Source organism: Peromyscus maniculatus, chromosome 5 (assembly GCF_049852395.1).
Source record: "Peromyscus maniculatus bairdii isolate BWxNUB_F1_BW_parent chromosome 5, HU_Pman_BW_mat_3.1, whole genome shotgun sequence".
NCBI lineage: Eukaryota > Metazoa > Chordata > Mammalia > Rodentia > Cricetidae > Peromyscus > Peromyscus maniculatus.
Window position 1 is genome coordinate 121,756,020 of NC_134856.1, and position 23,042 is coordinate 121,779,061.

The following is a 23,042-nucleotide window of genomic DNA, read 5'->3' on the forward strand; positions in this document are numbered from 1 at the left end:
CTCATACTGTTAACTCGATGCAACGACCTTAAATTTTCAGTCAGTCCTCTCTCAGCCAAGCTTCCTGGGCCCTTTTTGCTATTATTTAACCTGACTAACCTGGTGTTTCTGTATGAACCTGTGTCTCCTCAAGCTCTTCCCTGAGTAAAGAATAATGATTAATTGGGGATGAAAACCAAATCCCAGAACAATTATGAAAGCGTAATGGAGAGTGCGTCGGTACCGCAGCTCAGCAGGGGAAAGATTCGCGGGGAAGCCAGAAATCTTCCACTAGTTGCCCCAGCTTGCCTGGAGGTGTTCCTGCGAGTGATCCTTTGTGTACTTCTGGGCAACAGGATTAAGCCCAAACCCAAACTGTTTGTTTTGCTTTTGCATAACATCCCTGTCTTTCCTCCTTTACAGTTGATTGGGTGGGGCAAGCGGCAACTTTCTGAGTCTCATGCCTCTCTCTTGCTCTTCTCTGGGTTTTGCAGGGTCAGGTGAGCTCTATCTTTTCCCTCCTTTAGGGGAAGGTCAGAGGTGCCGAGTGCCCAAAGGACAGGCCTTCCCTTCACCTTTGATGGCCTTTCATTTCTTTCCTATCTTTTTTTCAGTGCTGGGGTTTGAACCGAGGGCCTTGAGCAGCGTGTGTACTAAACCTGATACCCCTGAGCTGTAGCTCCAGCCGCAGTTTAAAATTTTTAAAACTGCATTTCACTATGCTCCCATTTTTCCTCTCTCTTTTTGAAAAGTATTTGTTTTTATTTCTATTTTGAGATAGGGTCTCACTAAGTTGCCCAGGCTGGCCTTGAACTTGCCATTCTTCCCGTTTTAATCTCTAAAGTGCTGGGATAACAGGACTATGGGAACTTCCAAGTCTTCTGTTGCTTCACATAAATAATACTGTCTGGATTTTGGAGCTGTGTTCTATATATCTTAATAACTCTCTCTCTCTCTGTGTGTGTGTGTGTGTGTGTGTGTGTGTGTGTGTGTTTTCCTTGGTGTACTAGATATTGAACCCAGGGCCTTAGGGATACTAAACAGGTGCTTTACCACTGAGCTACACACTCAGCCCTCAAAAAGAATAGTGTTCACCACATAAAGGGTTCTTCTGTCTACAGTACAGAGAATATCTTTAAGATGGCCCCAGGGAAGGAAAGACATGTCTAGCCTGATTAATTGGCTAGTTCAGGAGTAATTGCTTCCAAAGTGAGGACCAGGGGCATGGTTGCTAAGCTTATGAGTATCGGCTTTGTTCTTGACTGTAGGAAAAGGCAGGTAGGAAAGGCTGAGGTATCCCATCTCAATAGCAAAAAGCTCACAGCATCCATTCGGGATAAGCAGGCTGGACTGCAGCCTGTTCAGAAGGAGGAGTAACAGGCAACGGGCATCCTTTAATACAATAACCAGTTTTGTAAAATGTTCTCCTATAAGGACTTTTAATCCAGGAATTTGGTCCAAGAGCAGGCACAAAAGGAACTATAGCTATATTTTTGAATATGTGAACAGCATCATCGGCATGGTACCGGATTAAGTTCATTTATGGTAATTCTTATTTTAGTTGGTATCTGTACTTCTTAATACAGTAATGTCATTAATGTTTATTCCCTCAGTCTGTGTAAATCTGAACCTCTATGTTATTGGCCAGTTGGAAAGGGTAATGTAAACAGATTCGGTTACCCTAATTAAGTTATGTATCTGTATACCGAGGGCTTTGTCAGGCTGCAACAATTTCAGTATTCATTCTAAGCCACAAGGCTTTGCCAAAATGAAATTACCGATGCCAAAATTATCCTCTGTTGTTTAGACACAGCAGACGTAATAACCTAATATTTAACAGTGTTATTTTTGGAAAAGGGATGAGGCCAGAGAGTGAACTGTCCTTTGCACCTCACCGAAGAAGACCCGGGACAGGAAGGGAGCTGCTTGATGAAATGGCTGCGTTTTCTTTCACTGCTGAGCTAAAGACCCAGGGGAGGGCTCCTCAGAACATTTGCTTGAGGCAGGTGCAGAAAGAGTTCAGTAAGGGGGAAAGAAAAATAATCCGTAAGCAGAAAAACAAAACATGTAAATAGTAAAAGCGGGGAGAGTGAAACTCCAGCTGAGGACACGCCATTGGGCTGGAGTCTGGGTGCTTTGAGTCTCAAGTTCCTACTTGTAGGAAGGTGTTCCAGTCTATCCGCAGAGACCTTCCAGGGGGAGAATGAGCCCTGAAGAGCACCCTCTCTTCACAGGCCGGAACAAAAGCTCATTTTCCACTGGGAGTCAATAAAAACTCTACCTTGTGAAATGCAGACAAATGGAAAGGAAAATGGAAAGGCAATCAGCAGCCCAGAGGATGCTTAAGATTGCACATAAAGTAGGTCATGGAAAGCTGGGTGTGGGTGAAAGCCTGCACTTGGGAAGTAGAGTCAGGGCCATCAGGAGTTCAGAGCTAGCTTTGGCTACATAGTAAGTTCCAGGACAACCTGGATTGCCGGAGACCCTGTTTTCACTTTGTTTTTTAATGTAAAGTCATGGGGAAAAAAATGGAAGAATAGATAGAGATGATTAAACTCTTAACCCTGTTTGGATGCAGATCGGAAGGTCGTTTCTGACCAGGATTCAAGCTCCTTTCTGCGAAGCCTTCAGGTCTCATCCAAATTAGAGGGTATAGCTCACTACCTGCTCATTAGACCCCAACATTCTGTAACACCAGAGCAGATGCCTGAGTAAGAGGAGAGGGGTTCATGTCAAAGTCACTCCCCCCCCCCCACCTCTGCCGTGTCAGATCCCCTAGGACCGGAACTCCTCCCCCTGGGAGCTCTTGTTTTGGAAACTGGTGGGGTGGGGCCAGAAAACATTACAATGGAGCTGGGATGGAGGAGGTGTGCTTTTATTTCAGAGTGTGTCATTTGAGCGGAGTCTCCTGAAACTGCAGCTAACAGAACGGAGGCTGTGTTAGATCCCCTGGGTTGTTAAGCTGGCGCACCCCGGAGAGTAGGCGACAGAGCAGGCGGGAGAGGCAGTAGAGGAGGGCAGGAAGCCGTACGCCTAGCCGGCTCATCCCTTCAACTTTGGCTTTTGCTGTGGTGATTGTAACAGGAGGAGGAAGAGCTAGGAGAAACCCCTGAGGGAAAAGAACGTAAGGAGGGGTGAGAAACTCAACTGGAAAAGAAGTACCAGCGGGAGTGAAAGCAGCCCGCAGATGCAAACGGGGAGGCCAAAGGAAGAGGAGGAAAAGGCTGGGCTCCGGCAACCTGCTGCTGGGATTTAGACAAAGGAGGTTTTTAGAGAGGCGGGATCAGATTCTAATATCGGCTTGAGGAGAGAGCCCGCAGCTGGGCTGGGGAAGATGAAACGGCCGGAATTCACAGTGACTGGAGCATGTACCACAGCCAGAGCTCCCAGGAATTAGTAAGTCTGGGAAGGGATTTGCAGAGCTTGATGGGCGCTGACATCTCCCCCCTCTGTAAGGCATGCCTCCGTCCATGCGTTACCTCTTCATAGTCTCTGTGACCACTGTCATCGTTTTTATTGTGCTCTACCTGTTAAGTTTTGGGGGAGATCAAAGCTACCAGAAGCTGAACATCTCAGATTCTGTGATGCTGACGCAGGTGTGCACATCCTTCATCAACGGGAAAACCCCTTTCCTGTGGAGAAACAAACTGATGATCCATGAGAAGCCTTCTTGCACAGAATATGTGACCCAAAGTCACTATATCACAGCCCCTTTATCTCAGGAAGAGGTCGAATTTCCTTTGGCATATGTCATGGTCATCCATCACAATTTTGACACCTTTGCAAGGCTCTTCAGGGCTATCTTCATGCCTCAAAATGTCTACTGTGTTCATGTGGATGAAAAGGCAACAGCTGAATTCAAAGGTGCAGTGGAACAGTTAGTGAGCTGCTTCCCCAACGCCTTCCTGGCCTCTAAGATGGAACCCGTGGTCTATGGCGGGATCTCCCGGCTCCAGGCTGACCTGAACTGCATCAAAGATCTGTCCACCTCTGAGGTCCCCTGGAAATACGCCATCAACACCTGTGGGCAGGACTTCCCCCTGAAAACCAACAAGGAAATAGTTCAGTACCTGAAAGGGCTGAAGGGGAAGAATCTCACTCCAGGGGTGCTGCCCCCAGCTCACGCAATTGGAAGGACCAAGTATGTGCACCGGGAACACCTGAGCAAAGAGCTTTCCTATGTCATCAGAACCACCGCACTGAAGCCTCCACCTCCCCACAACCTCACCATTTACTTTGGCTCTGCCTATGTCGCTCTGTCGAGAGAGTTTGCCAACTTTGTTCTGCATGACCCCCGGGCAGTTGACTTGCTCCATTGGTCCAAAGACACTTTCAGTCCCGATGAGCACTTCTGGGTGACGCTCAATAGGATTCCAGGTATGTGAGAGTCCATGTTACATGCAAAGGAATGCCTGCAGGTCTCCTTATGCATGGGTGTGGCACCTCAGGGTCCAATCCACCTTGGATAGAAAATATTCATTTAAAAACAATGTGCCTGTGTTGAGTATATGTAAACTTTCTTGTTACGATTCCTTAAACAATGCAGTTTAACAATAATCACATGGCATTTCCACTGAGTTAGGAGTCACAAGTCATGAGGAGACCATATCAATATACAGGAGGATGTGTGTGCATAGGTCATATGAAAATGTTGCACCATTTGATATAAAGGACTTATATCCACAGGCTTTGATCACCCAATGGGGCCCTGGAGCCAATCACCCAGGGATGCTGAGGGGTGGCTGTGTTTATAGGACTTGTGAAGGATCTGCCTCTTGAAACTGAAACAGGAATTAGAGATGTAGACTGCAGTGTAGAGTCCTCACCCTGGTCTCTTATGAGTGCTCATAATGCTCTTTGTGGGATCATTCCCAAGCACTGCTGTCCCGTGCGCCGCTGGCAGCTTACATCTCTCGCCGTCCTCTCTTAGCACCGTGTTTAGTTCATACTAGAAGTTCTCTTCTCCACAGACTTATCAGACTTCCTCGTAGTCCAAGATCTTTACCTGAGCCACCCTTCTGCCCACCTCCAGAACCATACAGCTTCCTTCTCACCTGCCAGACCACAACTCCGGCCAACTGCCTACCCCTTCCTCACCCACAGCCATGGGCCAGCGCACTGCCCGGTTTTCCCGGCAAAGAGTCACTGTGTGTAACGATCATGTATACCAATCTGCATGGATTTGTTGCTGATCTTTTCTGTGGGAGCTGTGTGAAGTTGAGGTCACTTGCTTCTCAATGACTGCTCTATCTCCAGTGGTTAGTCCCCATAGCAAATGTTCAGTGGGTTTGTGTTAGATGAAAGAGTGTGAGCAGGCGAGTGATGAGTGAACAAATGGCAGAAGCCGGGGCTTTGCTAGGTATGGGGCTGTAGCTAACTGTGCAAGATGCAGAATGCCGAGAGATGCTTGGATCTGTGCAAATATCACACTGTGAGCACATACTGCTCCTCCAGAGGACCAGAGGTCAATTAGTTCCTGGCACCCATGTAGGCGGTCACAACCACCATCTGCTACTCCAGTTCCAGAGATCTGACCCTGGCCTCCACAGCCGCCTCCACTCATGTGCAGGTACTTGCACAATAGACATACTTATGTATAGATAATTTAAGAAATACATTTGATATATTAAAAAAAAAAAAACCTTACATTTTACTTCATAGAAATAATGTGATTCCAAGACAAAGCCCCTTCTTTCTTATCAAAAGAGTTTTTTTACCTTTAATAATTGACTAGACCAATTATTTTTATTACAGTTTTATTTATTTTGTGTGTGCGGGGGCAGAGTATGTCATGGCACAGATGTGGATGTCAGAGTGTCCTATTCTATCCCAAGAAACCAAGTTTGGTCACTTGTCCTCAAGAAGCCAGCTAACACAGTCACATTAACAGTAAAAAGCAAAAAGAGACTTATCCACTGTGGCCACAGTGGGTAGAGGGGATGCAGGGCATCACCGGATCTCTAACTTCTTAGGGTATATACTGTGACCCCCAAGTTCGATCATGAGAACAGTTTTTGGGAGTTGATTTCCTCCTTCCCCCATTTGGGTCCATCTTGGCAGCAGATGCCTTAATCTGCTGAGCCATCTTGCTAGCCCTGAATCACGTTCCTTAAAACATATATAAACTGTGATAGCATTTCTCTGGAAGGCAGCAGCGTGCTTTGGACTCAGTGGGAAAGACAAATGGCTTGCTAATGAACTAGACAGCGCGATTGCGGTGAGAGAAAAGCAATCATTGTCCTGCCATTGGGGGAATGCCAAGCTGGGAAGGCTGCTAAGTGCTCTGGGGCAGCAGGCAGGGCTTGCCGGGTAATAAACATGCTCGTGTTCTGGAAAATACCAGCGGGTTTGGTCTCTGCATCCCAGTGTGGCTGGCAGAGGCACTTAGCTCAGGTTCGGCGTACTCTATCGTCTTTTCACCCTGAATCTGTTGCTTCTATTATTGGCATATAATTTGGGGACACTAAGCACTTAGAAGCTGATTTTCATATTTAAATATTTATTCCTTTTCTATTTCCAGGATTCTCTTAAAATTCATGAGAGTTGGAGTCTAACCATGTGCACATCGGGGATGGTCCTGAGTGAGATAAGGTCATTATGTAACTCGGCCAAAGTATGGCTTGTCACTTCTTTTAAAATAGAAAAAGACATGGCCAGGTGTGGTGGTACATGCCTGTACTCTTAGCACTCAGGAGAGGACCAGCAGGATGTGAGTTCAAAGACAGCCAGCTTAGACATCGGGGCCCTGCCTCAGAAATGAGGGAGGAAGGCAGACATGACATTGGGTTTTGGTTTTTGTTAAATATCTCTGATTATTTCAGCAAGGAGTGGCCAGTTTGATCCATGCCAAATTAAAAAAAATAATAATAATCAAGGACAGAAGAATCTTCTTTCTCCCTCAGCCTCCTTCCTCTTTCCTGCCAGTCAAAAGGCAAGATGAGAGATAAAGAATGACCGACCAGTCTCGCCAGGATGGTGGCATCGATCTGCTATCCTAGTGTGGGGATGCTGGAGCAGGAGGCTCCGTTGAACCCAGAAATTTGAGACTACTCTGGGCATCATAACAAGACTCCATCTTCAAAATAGGATAACCAATTTAGTCCAGGAGAGAAAACCTTTTTGTCTGGAGGTCTGTGGTGTGGCATACCAGCTTCTCCCTTCTTGCAGCAACAGTATAACCTCAAGTAAAGTGTGGACATTCACCCATCTCCAGCTACAAAATGAGAGGGTCAGGCAGAAAGAGCCCACTTGTTCCGACATGGGCCACTCTTTGTAGAAGACACAGTGCCCAGAACATGGTACACAGCACCTGAAGTAATACGGGTGGGGGGCAGTGCTTGGAGCCTGGGAGTCACACTGCCTGTTAGCTTCATTGACGGTGCTCCGTTTTCTGCAGGAGCTGAGGGAGGGCAATCAGCTGAGCGACTCCCTGTGGAGGAGGGTGTGTGTGTGTGTGTGTGTGTGTGTGTGTGTGTGTGTGTGTGTGTGTGTGTGTGTGCAGGCCTTGCCAGTGGGCTCTCTCTGCATGAGACACACTTCAGGATAATAGGACACTTCCTGGGGTTCTGCCTTTTTCCTTTCTTGGACAGTTGGGGCCATCCTGGTTTAGAGGGAAAGGAAATCCTGTTTGTTAGGTGGGGCCTTCCCAAATTACAAGTGAATTCAAGCACACACCATTAAAAGCACTCTCCAATCTTCAAATCAATGTAAAAAAAAAAATCTAACCATGTGCTTGGCTAATGCTGGCATTTAACCGTGGAGCCATCTTTGTGGTTTAAAATTTGGGGTGTGTGTCTGACTCTCTACTCCCAGGTAGTTTTTAATCACACTCACTCAGTGTTCGGCATTGTCGCCTTTTAAAGGGAGAGGCTCTCCAGTGCCCACACTTTATGTGCATGCACAGTGTTATTTTTTCCTTCAGAGGCATCACTCAAAGTGTAAGTGTGTTAGAAAGATGCGGCCCAAATGTATCAGTACCCCAGAACATTCCCAAGAGAAATATGACTGAGAGGTTGATTGCATCTGATATGGTGTCAGAAAACCAAGTATGAATCATTTAAGAGGCTGAGAAGAGAGGCTGCCGTGTGCCACATGACATCATCACAGCGCTGGCTTACTTTTTCCTTGCGTTGTCTTTCTATGAAGAGAATGGCGTGTTTCTTAGTTTTTAATCACTGCAGTAGGAATGTGTCGGGGTGGGGATGTAGCTTAGCGATAAGACATTTGTTCTAGCACATGCAATGCTCTGGGTTCCATCCCTAGCACAGAAGAACAAAAGAAAAAGTCAAAGCAAAACAAAGCAAAAAAGTATGGCCCAAAGCTAGCCATACTCTGTGAACTCGCCCTCTTAAAAATTTGAGGAACTTGGGTTCATATAAAAAAAATGAACCAATGGAAAAATATGTAGGTTAATTCCTGTACAAAACAGCTATGAGAAGGAAAAATAAAACCCACAAGTACCAGATTAGCCTCTCTAAAGACAATGAGAGCATCCCAGTGTGGTGATGTGCTCTTTCCAACACTCTAAAAAACATCAAGAAAATGGTCTAAGGCAGAAAGAACAGCATGAGTCAGAATGAGAAAAACTAAGAATGGAGGATAAAACTGAAATGCTGCTTGAAAGTAGGAGAGCTGCCAGGGTGGCTTGGTGGGGGGACCCTTGCCTGGCAGCAAGACCTTGAGATGAAGATGAGGTGGGGGAAGAAGGGGGGACAGGAGGAGAGGGATGGAAAGAGGGACAGGAGATCAGGGGAAGGAGAGGAGAGGGAAGGTGATGGGAAGGAGGGGCAGAAGAGGAAAGGGGGAGGAGAGGAACGATATAGGGAGGAGGTGGGGGCTGGGAAGGAGTGGGTGGAGGAGGAGGAGGAAGAGAGGAGGGGGGAGAAAAAGAGCGTGGGGAGTAAGGGAAAGAGAGGAAGAAAACATAAGGTACCCAGGAAGATCACAAAGAGGGCCAGGGCCCCCACCCCGGTCTCAGGCCTTCAGAAAGCCAGGGAGCATGCTTGCCATTCTGAAGTGGCTCTTGAGCACATCTGGACAGCAGTTTTCAGAGGAGGCTGAGTGGGGTCCCAGGTTGCTCTGTCACTAGGCAGCAGGAGGTGCTGAGGCACCCATGACTTGCTCTGTTCTCACTGGTACAGGCCACCTCAAAGAACTGTTCCTTCTTCTCCTCCCCCTCCCCCCCCTCCCCCTCCTCCTTCTCCGTCTCCTCCTCCTCTTCTTCTTCCTTCTTCTTCCCTAGCTCTTCTTGTTCTGTCATATTTTCATTTCTCTGCCCAAGACAGACCTCTAGAAGCCATGTAGCTCTATATGGCCATGTAGCACTGTATGATCATGTAGTGTATTGCATTTTGTTGTATTTGGGGGAGGGGCTGGGAACAAAGTCAGACATGCCTCATGGTGGATGCTACAAGAGATCTCTCCCATTGAGCCCCCACCCCCCAAGCCCTCCTGAAGATTTCTGGTTCAAGTCTTGTGAAATGGATCCCCATCTATGGAAGCGTTGGCTGGTCTAGTTTTTTCGAAGCCTGCTGGGATAGCTAAGTTGCCTTTTCTTCCTTCAGGGCAGGCCAGATTTGAAGGAAAAGGTGAAGTTACTTTGCCTTCTGGCCTTCTGCCCTCTCCCCTGCCCCCAACAGCCTTGTTTGTTCTTAAGAGTCTTTGCTCATGAGCAATCTGACCTTTCTCGGCCATGATTGTTTCCCAACAATGTTTTCATTTGCTGCCTCCCCCCCCCCCCCCCCCCCCCGCCCCGGCCTATTTGTATACGTACATTTTCAGTTCTTCTTTGTTGGATAAAATGATCTCCACCTTAGAAGAGACCACATGACCCCATTTCCTCCTCATATTTTAAATTCTAAAAATAACGTATTCCCTACTTTGATTTATTTTCCCATTTTAACTGTGACACATTCTTGGGGAGAGTGTGTTAACATTTTAGGGTGCGAGTGTCAGGAACTCAGCTCAAAGTAGCTTAAACGAATTCCAGAGCTTACTCATGAAGCCACAGCCCTGGGATCTGGCCTCCAAATCAAGCGGGGTCAAGGGTGAAACAAAGTGTACAGTGTCTTTCCTACCAAGTCCTCTATCCATAGGGGACCAGCCATCTCTATTTGCCCAAGTCCGAAGGGTGGGGGTGAGGGGGCAGGGCCTGGGACTTTAGCCTGGGAACCAGACATATCCTTGGGCAACAGGGATGAGTTGGTCCCCCTGTTTCTGACTTGCTCTGGCTTAGCTTCTCTTGGGCAGATTTTCTCCACAGTGTCAGAGAGGCCAGAAATAGTTCCAGCGTTACTTGGTTGGGGTGGCTGGCTTTCCTGGGAAGAAGAGAAGATGGTTTCCCGGCAGTTCTAGGAACAGATCAAGGAGGGAGGACCTCACATTGGTACTGCTTTGTCCAGATTACCATTAGGATAAAGCCAAGGTCTGTAAAGTGCTGACATGCCTTTCTTGGGTTGTTTTCCTGCCCAGAAACTAAAGGCAAAGGGCCAGCCCTGGTTCCGAATGGCACTGTGGCAAGGTGCAGGACAGTCAGGCACACGCCTGTGCCTGGATGTCTCCTTGTTCTACACCAGAACGCTGTTCATATTGTCCTCACTTGGTATTAAAGGGGAACCACCTATGTGGCTTTAACCCCCTGAGAAATTGTAACATGGATATAGCAATAATCTTTGTGGGAAAGGCATGATGTTGTCACCATATCATCTTCCCACAGAAGATTTTATTTTAAATATACATTATTTAAATCATTTCTTGGAGAATACAAGCATACAACGTGTTTCGATCATAATTACTCCATTCCTCCCCCTTACTCCTCCCACAATCACGCCTTACTCCCTACCTGCTCCCAACTGCATTGCTTTTTTTTTTTAATAACTTACCGAGTCCCATCTGTGCTTCCCCAATGCTTCTGGCTGGGGGCAAGCCACTAGAAGACGCAACCAACCCACTAGGAGCCCTATCCTTACGGAAAATGGACTCCTCCCCCTAAGAGAGAGAGGGAGGATCTACCTATCCATAGCCCCTCTGTGAGGGGAGGGGCCTACTGAGCCCCTCCCTGATCCATGCTGGAATGCTGGCCGGCTTGCTCTTGTTCTGGACTTGTTCAGTCTAGCATGGCTGCTGTGAGTTCATGAGCTCAGCTGTTATGTCCCAGACACACTGTTTCTTTGAAGTCTCTCTACCCCCAACCCCCGACTCTTAATAATTTTTCACTCTTCCCTCCCTAATAGTCCCTGAGCTTTGGTGGGTGGGTGGATGATATAGATGCCTCATTGTGGCAGAGCTCCTCACAGATATTTATTCTCTGCACTTGTAACTTAACCAGTTGTAAGTTTCTGCATTAACCACCATCCACTGCACAAAGAAACTTCTCTGATGAGGTCTGCAAGCTACGCTCATCTATAAGAGAGATGCATATTTAGAGAGACTAGTCTGATACCATGTTAGTTTAGCAAAGTAATAGTATAGTAGGTACACCCCTTGGGCCTATGAGCTCCCCAATCAATGATGGGTTCCTCGCCAGATTTACAGTCCCAGGCATGTGTTTCTTCCTGTGGAATAGGTCTCAAATCCAATCAGAAAATGGTTGGTTACCTCTAACATTTATGCCAGTATGATATCCAGGGGCATATCTTGCCATGCCAGTCATTATTATAGTTCACAGGGGTCACAGCTGGATAGGACTCAGCAGCCTACATAGCACCTTCTAATACTATGAAAGCTAGCCAGAAGGAAGGAAGCTTCCTGGTCACTGACAACATGGTCTCTCTGCATCCTGTGACTAAAGTGTGGCTTTAGCAAAAGAGTCTTACCATCAAGCTCTGTGGACCACCAAGAGCAATTACAGTTACCTGTATCATTTTGAGGGTCTCCAGAATACCCCTGACCAACAACTGGAGGGGTGCATCCCATACACTGGGCTTCTTATTTGGCAACCTAAATGGGGAGAGGGATGGGAAAGTTAGGGCTGTGGTGGAGGTATATAACTAACACTGAGAAGGTTAAAAACCCTGCTTTATAAGCTTCCCAAATATATGTAATATACATGAATATCCCTAAATATGAAACATACCTATCTGTGCATTTTCACACACACACACACACACACACACACACACACACACACACACACACACACACACACACACACACACACACAATCTACAAGAGTTTAATTGGAGTTAGCCCACACAGGGGATAAAGCTCCTCCCAGAAGCCACAGAAATCTTGGAATCACAGTGTGACTTCATTGTGTGGGGACATACTTAGTTTGCAAAAGGATTTCTTATGCTTGAGCTCCTTCAATGCTTATAATGACCCTATGAAAGGAGGCCTGCTGTTCCCAATGTACAGATGAGGAAATTTAACCTGACAATGTAGGACAGGGAGGAGTGGACAAACACCAGGTGTATTGGCCTGGGACTAGTGGCACAATGGTAGAGAGCTTGCCTAGGATGCTCAAGGCCCCGGGTTTGATCCCTAGAAGTACACACACACACACACACACACACACTGAAACGTGTATGAAATGTTCATAGAGACACTCATTTCTTTCTATGCTGCCAGAAAAATATTTTTTTTTGTGATATATATTTTTTATTTTACAATACCATTCAGTTCTACATATCAGCCATGGGTTCCCCTATTCTCCCCCCTCCCACCCCCTCCCCTTACCCCCAGCCCACTCTCCATTCCCACCTCCTCCAGGACAAGTCCTAGTAAGAAGAAAGAACAAACAGAACCGTATAATACTAAGCAAGAAAAAGCAAAGTAACACATTATGTACTAATTTTAAATTAAACCTAGTTTTATTAATCTTTCATTTAATTATTATAATAACTCCAAGAGTCCAGATAATGAAAGGACAAATTCATATTTCATTAAGCTGTGGAATGATTATATAATTGGGCCCACAAGAATTTTTCCCTTTCCTCCTAATGGTCCATTTTCTCAGAACCCTTGGCTTTTTCATGTGAGAGATCCAAGAAAGGGGAAGGAAATTCACATTTACTGAACATCTGCCTATGGGTCTACATCATCTCTGTTGACTCTTCCCAGAAATCCCATTGGTGGGTACTTGAATTAATGCTTTGCAAATGGGAAGATGTGCTCTGGGCAGATGAGCAATAAACACTGTGCTGAAGCCCAGAATGCATACACATCTGGTGTTACTCATGCTCATAGATAAACTCACGCTCTCCCTACGCAGATGCCTGGGACTGGGACCTTGCACTGCCTCTCACCCTCACTGACGGAGATTTGGCTCTGTCTGGGATGCAGACTTCTAAGTCAGAGAGTACCAAGTCAGAGTCCTGGGTCTTCCAGCCCCAGCCATACCATCTGCCATTTGTAAAGTTTGGCCTCAGAGAGCAGATTTAGTCCATGTGCTAAAAGCATACGCCTTGTGGCTCAAAGTTTGAATCTGGATTCTGCTATGTACAAGCTGTATGGCCTTGGGTAGGTCACCCACTTTTGTATCCCATGTTCTCCACCTGTCAAATACATGATGAGGTTTTAATCAATTAGACCAGTCCTTTGAATAACAGCTGATGTGTTAGTGTTTGTGGTAACTGTAGTTCAGGTTGTGTATCCCACACCTTGAAATGTCTAGATCCAGAAACGTTTCTGATTTTAGAAAATTTTAAATCCTTGAACGAACATAATGTAGTATCTTAAAGATGGGGCTCGAAGTCCAAACACAAAATTCACCTATATTTTATATACATAGCTTTATGGTAATTTCTTATGATGTTTTTAATAATTTTGTGCACAAATTGCCATGGTGGAATTCTCTACATGTGCTTCTAGTATTTAGAGGGCTTCGGATTTAAAATTTTTGGATTAGGGATGCTTAATGGAGAATGTAGTTTCATCTGTAAAGCAGTGATTCAGTCAATAGATATATATGGAACTGGAGGCTGACCTAGCGTTTGGTCATGAGTTTGACAAGTAAGGCCTCTGCCTTATGGAGTGAATATTCTAGAAGGGGAAGGAAGAGAATAAAACGTTTGAAGCTAAGCAAGAGAATTGGAGATTATGGTAAATGTTATGATACAAAAAAGGGCATTCTTCAGATCAGGTAGGTTACAAAATCTTCTTGGCAGGGATGGCATGCCATCTGCATCTCCAAATGACAGCACACTCTTGGGAAGGAAGTCACAGGCAGAGGGAATAGGGACTGCATGAGAGAGCCCAAAAGCAGCCCGTGGGGCTGTGGCAGAGGGGCCGAGGGCAGGAGCTGCGGTGGAGGTAAAGGGTGGAGGTGAAGTGGGCCGAGCGTGAACTCTACCGGCTCTTGTGCCAATGCTGTAGGATGATAAACACTAAGAGCACCTTCCCAGGGAGTATCAGCAGGTGAAGCTAGAGGCGAGGGAGGTGCCAGGCTGAACACTCATACGGACATTCAGTAAACCGCACCTAGGCACCAGCACCCCAGGCACCAGCTGCCTCCCTGTTCCTATGTGAAACATCCTGTGCCCCTCTCTCTTAAAATAACATGTCTTCTAAACCTGACTCCATTCCAGACTACTCTAAAGAATGATTTGTATTTCACTTTTATCATGGGTGGGTGTACATGTGCACAGCACAAGTGTGGAGGTCAGAGGAGAACTTACAGTCAATTCCATCTTCCCACCGTGGAATCTGGGCATCAGACTCAGGTCATCCATCTAGTGGGACAAGTGCCTTTATCTGCTAAGCCATCTCAGCTCTCCAGGCCACTTTGGCCTACCCTCCAGTGACAGGATGACCTTCATGAAGCATCTCTGGTCATACGGCCACTTCTTTCCTTAGAAACGTATGCATCCACAGTGTGACATCCTAACCTCTTTGCTGGGACAGGGGTGCTCACTGCCACCTGGACTGTGGACTTTGCAGCACCTCCTCTATCTGTGCCCCATTCTGTTTTACATTTTAGCTCTACCAGACACCTCGTGGGTCCCAGCCGTGCCGCCTCCAGCTTCCCTGTCACGATCCACGCCATTCCCTCTGCCAGGACAGGATGTCCTGGGACGTTCTTCTGGTCTCACTCACACCTGACTGGCAGACGTTTTTCCTTTAAAATACAGCATAGAATCACATTCTCTAGCAAACCTATTCTCATTCTCGCTCTGGGCTCCCACACTTGGCTGTCAGTCAGTCTTGTACTACTGTCTTGAATGTTCCTAGGTAGCAACTGTTCATGCCCAGCTTTCCCTTAGATGGACCACAACCACCGGTAACACACACTAGCAGTGCTTAGTATAATGGAGGCTCAGATTCATGTCATTTACATACACTGGACTGGATGATGGTTCTTGACTTTTCCTGAGGACTGGCACAGAAATGCCTATTCGCTCCTGATAGGGTCACAGCACACAGGAGAATGGATTCCAGTCAAGCAGAAGTGTGTGTGGGTAAGGGGCTGTTGTAGGAGACTACTCACAGGAACATAGAAGCTGTATCATGGGATAGCCCAATGACTCTAAAAACTGTGTCCCTGGATTTCCTGGACAACTTCAGCGACTACATAGCTGAAGACTCTCTTCACCTAGCAACCATTTACTGTTCCTATAATATCCTAGAGGGGTCTTTAGAGTTCTGTAAGTTTTTCCCAGTGGTGGTGTGTAGATGTAACCAACCGTCTTATTAAATAAGAAACACAGAACCAATGTAAAAGAGAAAGCCAAGAGGTCAGAGCTCAGAGCTAAAATCTCACCCTTTCTTCTGTGGTGCTCCCAGCTTCCCGAAAGAAAGAGACCTACTTCCTGTGTGTACGTCTTTAAATAGTCTTTCTGTTCTGCCTTCTCATTGGTTGTAAACCCAAACATGTGACTGCCTCATCACTGTCTGAATGTACAGCCCTCTAGGTCTGAAAGGCATATGTCTTCAATGCTGGCTGTATCCCTGAACACACAGAGATCTATGGGATTAAAGGTGTGTGCCACCACTGCCACGCTCTTTCTATGGCTCTAATAGCTCTGACCCCTGGACAACTTTATTTATTAACATACAATTAAAATCACCTTTCAGTACAAATAGAATGCCACCATAGTGGTAACACTCACCTTTAATCCTAGCATTCTGGAGGTAGAGGCAGGCATATCTCTGAGTTCAAGGCCAGCCTGGTCCACAGATCAAGTTCCAGGACAGCCAGTGCTACACAGAGAAACACTGTTAAAAGAAAAAAAAAGTTCTGTAAGTTTCTTATGGGTGTCATAAGCCTCTAAGCCTCCCTCCTCTCTCCAGGAGAGAAGTTTCAATCCTGAGGAAACACCACAGTCTGCAGATTCTCTTATGTAGATTTAATTCCTTATTTCTTCCATTTTCGTCATCACTTTGTAATCCAGGCTAGCCTCAAACTCATGGTCCACTTTTCTCAGCCTCTCAAGTGCTAGCATTATAGGTGTGTGCCCACGCCCAGATGTGACATAAATTTAAGTGGTGGGACTCATCCCAGCCTGGCCTCCACTCCATCCCAGGAGGTCCAGAGAGAGGCAAGGACTCTGTTTATCACTATGCTGTGGTGTGGTCCCCAAGACTGGTTAATGTTAAAGTACAGTGAACATCTGTGGGTAAGAGGCTCAAAAGAGCCTCAGCACTAGCCAGCTTCTTCATCTGTGGCTCATTAGGAGAAACAGCCATCTGGAGCAAGATTAAAGGGGAAATTGTCTGTGTTAGAATGATGGAAAGCCTGCATGTCGTCCTAATACGACACATTCCCAAGGGATTTTTCCCAAAGCAATTACGAGTGTTAGCGACGCTGTTTTCTAGTAGTACACGGACTTTGTCGCCTGACCCTTGTGATATATAAACTGCCTGAATGATTCCATTCACTGGATGTAGAGAACAGATAGCAATCGCCAAAGCCGGGGGAAATTCGTTATCTTTGTCCACACAATTCAATGTTCTGTCTGCAATCTGCAGAATCTTTCTTCTAGAGCTGTATGGTTGTTGTTGCTGCTTGTTTTCACTTAAGAAGGCAGATGGAATGAAAATGCTAGGGGGAGATGGCTCAGCGGTTCGGAGCACTGGCTGCTCTCCAGAGGTTCTGGTCCCAGTACCTGTATGGCGGCTTACAACTGTCTGTGACTCCAGGGGGTGGCCTCTTCTGGTCTCCTTGGTACCAGGTGTGCAGACGGTGCACAGACGTGCCTGCAGGCGAAACACCCATCCATAAAGTCAAATTGAAAAAAAAAAAGTAAGGAGAAATAAACCTCTCAAAGAGAAAGACAGACGCTAGCTGTCTTTGAATGAAGAATTTGTTGTGAAACTTTGAGCTCCGACTTCAAGATCCTGACAGGGCTGTCCACACAGCCAAATGTGTCAGAGTTCATGGTTTGGCTAATCCCTTGCTGGGAAACTTCCACTGAAACGGATAATTTTGTCCTCTGTGCATTCTTGGTCACCAGCTTCCGAAATGACCCTAGGATACCAGCTGAGTTTAGGATGACTGTTCTCCGGGAAGTTGGGATGAAGGCCATTGAGGGTTTGGTGAACACATTCCTTGATTCTGTTCTCCCTTCCCTTTGGGCTCCCACTCTCCCTCTGTCTTGGTGATCTTGCCATTGGCAGCACATCTCTAAAGCCATGCCTAGTTCACCTGCCTCTCCCCTACATTCCTCTTTGCTTTTGGGGTGCCTGTTTCCAATCTCCTACTCATACCCACTTGGCAGATCCTCCCTTCCATCTGCCTGCTCCCTCCAAACTCACTTCTTTAGTCATGATCATTATTCCTGGTGGCCAACTTCTCCCCGGCCAGGACTCAATGTGCTCTTCCTCCCATCCAACCAGCACATTCTGTTCGTCTGCCTGTGAAGGATGTCTAGTGAGTTCTGGGTTCTCCTAATTACCACCCTTACCTCAGGCCTTCAATCCTTAAAAGCTGACTGCCTTCTGACCCATCCAGATGATCTCTGGCCTGTGTGCTCCCTCAAAATAGTCAAAGGCTCTGGACACACTTTCATCAAAGCACAGCTCTGACAGAAGCATTTGTTGATTCTAACAGTGTCTGTAAGTTGTCTCGACTTATTAAGTCACGTGGGTGTTCTGGCCTCTCCGAGAGAGAAGCCCTAGCACTCCGCAAGCTCAGTCTGTTTATTATATACAGTTGAACAGGGATGTGGGGTTATTACATCCAGATGAACAAAGAGACGGGGTTATTAACTGAGCTAAACAAGGAGGTAGGGTTATTGTATACAGTTGAACTAGGAGGCCTGTTTAGACAATCTTGGCTGGAGCAGCCTCTCTGTAAGGAAGCAGTCTTCAGGCCATAAACAGCCGAGGACAGAAAGGTGGATATTTTCTGCACACGCTATCAACATTTGCACTCAGACCTTTGGAAGGCTTTGGAATCCCTTGCCCCTCCTGTGGGGCTGAGGCAACAGTCCCTGACATGGCTGTGCCCGTATCAAACAACACACATTCACTGAGGACTTTATTACTCCCTCCACCAGTTGTGATGGAAAAGGATTCCAATCCCTCTGGAATTGTAAGCTCCAAGTAAGCCCTTCCTTCTACAAGTTGCTGTGGTCAGGGTGTTTTATCACAGCAATAAAAAGGTAGCTAATATACCGTGCTTATCTACCGAGCCACATTGTGCATTGAAGAAGCAAAAATGAGCAGTCATTGGCAACTCAAAGGCCAATGCTTCAAAGACCACATTTGAGTTGTTGTAAAGCCCCCCTTTTTCATGGAGTTAACCCATCATGAGGTTAAGAGAATGATCTTGCTGAACGGGTTTTTTGGCTAAAGAGTCTCTTAGCGACGGGAGTGTGGAGGTAGGAGGGGGACCATGCAGTGTTTGTAAGGGTCCCGAATAATATTGAGATCTAGGGTGCCATTGGGTGGACATTTGGATTGGTTATCTAAGGGATATTTGAGGTCAAATTTTATTGCAAAAGCAAATAAATTTGGGGCCCTTCAAGTCAGGTGCCAGATGGAGACACTGGAGCCCTTCTGAGAGGTACCCCAAAAAGGAATGAGGGGGTACAGAAGACCCTGTTCCCATGAATGAAAGAGGGCGTGGGGAGGGAAAATATCACTGCAGCCTGTAGTCAAGGGTGTCCCCAGGACTCAGGATGGACTGGAGGAAGACATAAGCTGTTCAGTGGGTCATCACCACTCTCAACAAGGGTCAGGGCAAATAGCTTGAGGAGGCTTGGTGCCTAGAACCAGGGCTTTTGAGTGAAGCCAAAAGCTGAAAAACTAATCTCAAGAATGAAGTTTTACCCAAGGGAAGGGGTCAGGAGTGGGGTTGGTGAAGAGGACCAACCATGGCTGGGGGTACCTCTGCCTCCAAGAGTACCAGAGGGGTGCTGGACACTCAACGGTCACTTCCTTGAACTCAGGGGTGTGCTTACACTGACTGAGCAGGATCGCTTACCAATTGACAGTGATGGGTGGAGGGAGGAGCAATTGGTGAGCCAGAAGTTGAGTTATCAGGACCGATGAAAGGGTTTTACAGAGAAAGAGAATCTGGGCGATGGGGTCAAAGAACGCCACAAAAAAACACATCACGAAAACAGACCTCGTGCAAGCAATGTATTGGGGTGGGTATGCAAAATGGCTGCCTCTGGGCAGGGATGGAGACAAGGGCAGGGCAGGCCATGATGGAAGGCATTATAGGAGGTATGGAGCATGTGCTACCATGGAAACACATTGGCAGTTGGTGATGTCTGGATGTCTGGGCCATTGGTGCTGAGTCATTGAAGGTGGGGTGGGGGATGGGGAAGCTCCGAGGAACTGGCTTCGGAATGGACAAAGGACTTTTGGCGGTTCTCAGGATGCCCAACATTTGCCATCATGGTGGTACACCCCTGCCCTTAACCGTGAGTCTTGCCGCAGACAATTGTTAACCTTAGAAAGCTTTATGTAACTGAAGCAAATTTGCATTCATTGCTCTTCCTTTTTCTTTTTCCACATCATGTGACAGACTGACCTTGAGCTCACAGAAATTCACCTGCCTCAGCCTCTGCAGTTCTGGGAGTATGCGTTACAGTGGGTTCAAGGTGGGCATGGTGGTGAGCTCTGGAGTTCTGGGAGCATAAGTATACATCATCAGAAACTCCCTCACTCAGGGCTTGCTCTGCTCCCTACACTGGCCCAAAGGCTGATTCCTGTGTGCCTCCCTTCTCCACTCAGGGTCACTAGGATTACAGCAGCACACAACCATATCTGCTTTACACTTACACGTGGGTTCCAGGGTTGGAACTCGGTCAGACTCACTTCATCAGGCTTGTGGGGATAAGGTTTTTTCTTGCTGAGCCATAGGAACTACCTTTTAATGTGATTCTCCGGGACAGAACTATTCAGAGACCTCTCTCGCCCTCTGACCCACACAGCGTGTGTGTGATCCTTCCTTAAGCTCCTTCCGGACCAAGCCATGAGTGGCAGAGAGTTGTTTCCAAACGTGTTTCCCTTGTGTGTCCCTTTGGTGTCATGATTCTAGGAAACAGTAGGGTGGAGTTTACGGGATCAAAGCTGTGTCCCTGAACCTTGCACTTCCACAGTCTCCATACGTCATGGTCTTTCCCTTCAGCCAGATTGAAAAGATCAAAATTTAACGGTGAAGACACAAGAGCATAGAGCATGGTTCGTTCTCACGGGGGCTGGAAGCTCAGGTCCACTTAATGGATTCCGCTTTGGGCCAAGGTCAGCCCACCCCCTCTCAAGACACTTCCTGTTTGACCTCCTCAGCGGCCATCTCCTTTCTGCACCCCAGTTCTTGCATAACTCCTCCTTCATTGAGCTGTACTCTATTCAAGTCCGAGTTCCATCTCGATCTTGGGATTCTGTAGAAAGGAGACCCCGGCCTGGAACTCCAGCTCATCTCTGGGTTCCCGTGTAGAAGCTGCCTTCTTCAGAGCCTGCAGTACCAGGAAAGGGCCGACCACTCCCTGTTTGCCCTTTTCTGCTCCCACACAGGCGGTGCCTGAGCTAGCTGCCCTCCACCCCACTTCACAGCCTCTTTGGTTTATCGATTATCTTACAACCTTTGGACTTCCCTGGCCATCCCTCAGTCTAGACCAAGCTTCCCATTGCAACCTCCCTATACAGACAGCCCTCCACTCTGTGCTGGCAGCGGGACTCATGGTGACGTTTCAAGACAGAAGGAACCACGGGGCGCATTTCATTCCAAACCTAACGCGCAAACTTGGAAGTTATGAGCCAGAGAGACGAAATGACTGGTTGCTTGGTCTGCCCTTTAAAAGGATTTTTGAGCCTCTTATGACTTCCTGACCATCTTAGAATAAATGTTCTCATTCATAAAATCACCCCCCCCTTTAATTAATGCCATACAACATAGAAAGACCTCCAGTTCACGTGTATTGGTGCAGGGAGGAGGGGTAGATATAGTATCATTTATGATAATTATCATCTTTTTAGGTTTCCCCATCCTTTGTGACTAAAACCTCTTGTCCACAAGGGGGAGTGAGGAATTTGTAGTTAGCTTTGGTTTAGGTGAATTCTTCTGGGTTCACTGAGAACCCATCCTGTGAATGTTAATCATTCTGCCCCCATGCCTCACTGGTTTGGAGAAATGTGAAGAAGGGTCACATAGACTCTTTGTGGGCTGTAGACACTCTGCCGTTTGGTTCTTTCCCCAGCCTTGCCAATGGTTTGAGGTTCTCTTTCCCTTTCATTCTGATCAATTAGTGACGATTCCGCAGTCAGTAATACCTTTCCAGCAATGGCTCTCAGTCTGAGAGTGGACGGGACCAAAGGTGCCCAGGGGGACCAGCTCTTCCTGGTTTGCCCAGGTCTTACTAGGTTTTAGCACTGAGCATGACATGTTCTGGGAATTCCCTCAGCCCTGGACAAACGGGGATATCTGGTCACCCTGAGACTCCTTGGCTCCATTCTCACTCACCCTTCTTTCCCAAGGCATATCAAAATCAAGAATTAATTAGAGACTGAAGATGTCACCTCGCTGCTTAGAGTGCTTGTCTAACATGCACGTCGCCCAGGGTTTGATTCCCAGTACTGTATAAACCAGTATGGTGGCAGACCCCTGTAATCCCAGGTCTCAGCAGGCAGAGACTGGAGGATGAGAAGTGCAAGGTCATCCATCCTCAGCTATGCAGCTTCAGGCCAGAATCAGTCCCTCCAATCTCTCTGTTCTCTTCACTGATGCATGCCTCTTGTTGTAACTGCTCAACACCTGACTGGCTGTGGAGAAAGGCTTTCTCCTGCAGCTCAGGCACTGCCGTCAGTTCAGACAGGCAAGCTTCCAGACCCTTTAAGAGCACATTCAGACAGAGTGAGTAAATGGCGCCGAATACACAGCTTCACTGTCTTAGGAGAAGCAAGACTATAGATTAGCGAAGTTCATTCAGACATTAGTGACTTCAAGTATAGCAGCTTTGAATCTGGAGTAAGTGCTCATTCTTACACAAGGAAGGAAGGAAGGAAGGAAGGAAGGAAGGAAGGAAGGAAGGAAGGAAGGAAGGAAGGAGGAAAGAAAAGGAATTGTGCTCTGTTCCCTGGACCAGCACTTTGAAACTAAAGCCGGTTCATCCAGGGGGAGCAGCAGATGCAGAACTGTGATACCAATGCAGGACAGATCTTGCAGGCAGGTTTGTGTCAGCTATAATTTCCAAGGGAGCAGAAGAAATCCCTGAGTTTGGTAATTTGCCCAAGAACTCCATCCTAACAAACTGTCTAAACTTGAGCAGACGTCAGGCTCTGTTGAGAAAAAGTGGCTTGGGGAGACTAGAAACGAATTTAAAATTTCGTAGGGTTATTGAAATTAGAAACTGGAGCAGAGGGCTGCCTTGTTTTGTTTCCATTTATTTGCAAATGTCCAGACAATGGGATCTTGAAGATGCAGACTCCTGAGGACAGCGATGTTGTGAAATGTCTCCCAGTCTGGTTGGAGCTTGGTAGAGACTTCATGCTTAGCTTGTGGGAGCTGGAGATTCTGTCCCAGCACCACTACAAACAAACAAACAAACAGCATGCCCAATTCAACACACCCCGTGGGTCTGAGACTCACTTGGAAGTAGTTGGTGTGAGAAGAGACCTCGAGAACACGCAGATTTAGACCTGGAGTGGGGAGACGTCTCATGAATTTGCAATCTTTC

General features: G+C 46.9%; 2 protein-coding genes across 3 annotated transcripts in view; both read left to right on the plus strand.

The window, feature by feature from the left end:
* Gcnt2 (glucosaminyl (N-acetyl) transferase 2 (I blood group)) overlaps nt 1-23,042 on the plus strand; it is a 94,864-nt gene that overhangs the window by 36,168 nt on the left and 35,654 nt on the right. Inside the window, exon 3 of one of the 2 annotated variants that reach the window (XM_076573207.1) lies at nt 3,064-3,195. The exons of the other annotated variant lie outside the window; for it this stretch is intronic. Coding sequence (XP_076429322.1) covers nt 3,064-3,092 — 29 coding nt within the window. The 3' untranslated portion in view covers nt 3,093-3,195. Of the gene's footprint in view, nt 1-3,063; nt 3,196-23,042 lie in introns of those variants that run through there. 2 annotated transcript variants of the gene reach the window in all.
* LOC143273219 (N-acetyllactosaminide beta-1,6-N-acetylglucosaminyl-transferase-like) lies at nt 3,438-21,229 on the plus strand. The gene is made up of 3 exons (XM_076571584.1): nt 3,438-4,356; nt 5,041-5,141; nt 13,165-21,229. The coding sequence occupies exons 1-3, from the start codon at nt 3,438-3,440 to the stop codon at nt 13,357-13,359; spliced, it is 1,215 nt and encodes a 404-aa protein (XP_076427699.1). The 3' UTR covers nt 13,360-21,229.

Excerpts from the sequence above, each read along its gene's own strand:
- LOC143273219 (XM_076571584.1), top strand. The coding sequence starts at position 3,438 with ATGCCTCCGTCCATGCGTTACCTCTTCATAGTCTCTGTGACCACTGTC. Across the intron at positions 4,357-5,040 it reads GACGCTCAATAGGATTCCAG|ACCACAACTCCGGCCAACTG; the intron begins GTATGTGAGAGT and ends CTCACCTGCCAG. Across the intron at positions 5,142-13,164 it reads TCACTGTGTGTAACGATCAT|ATAAACTCACGCTCTCCCTA; the intron begins GTATACCAATCT and ends TCATGCTCATAG.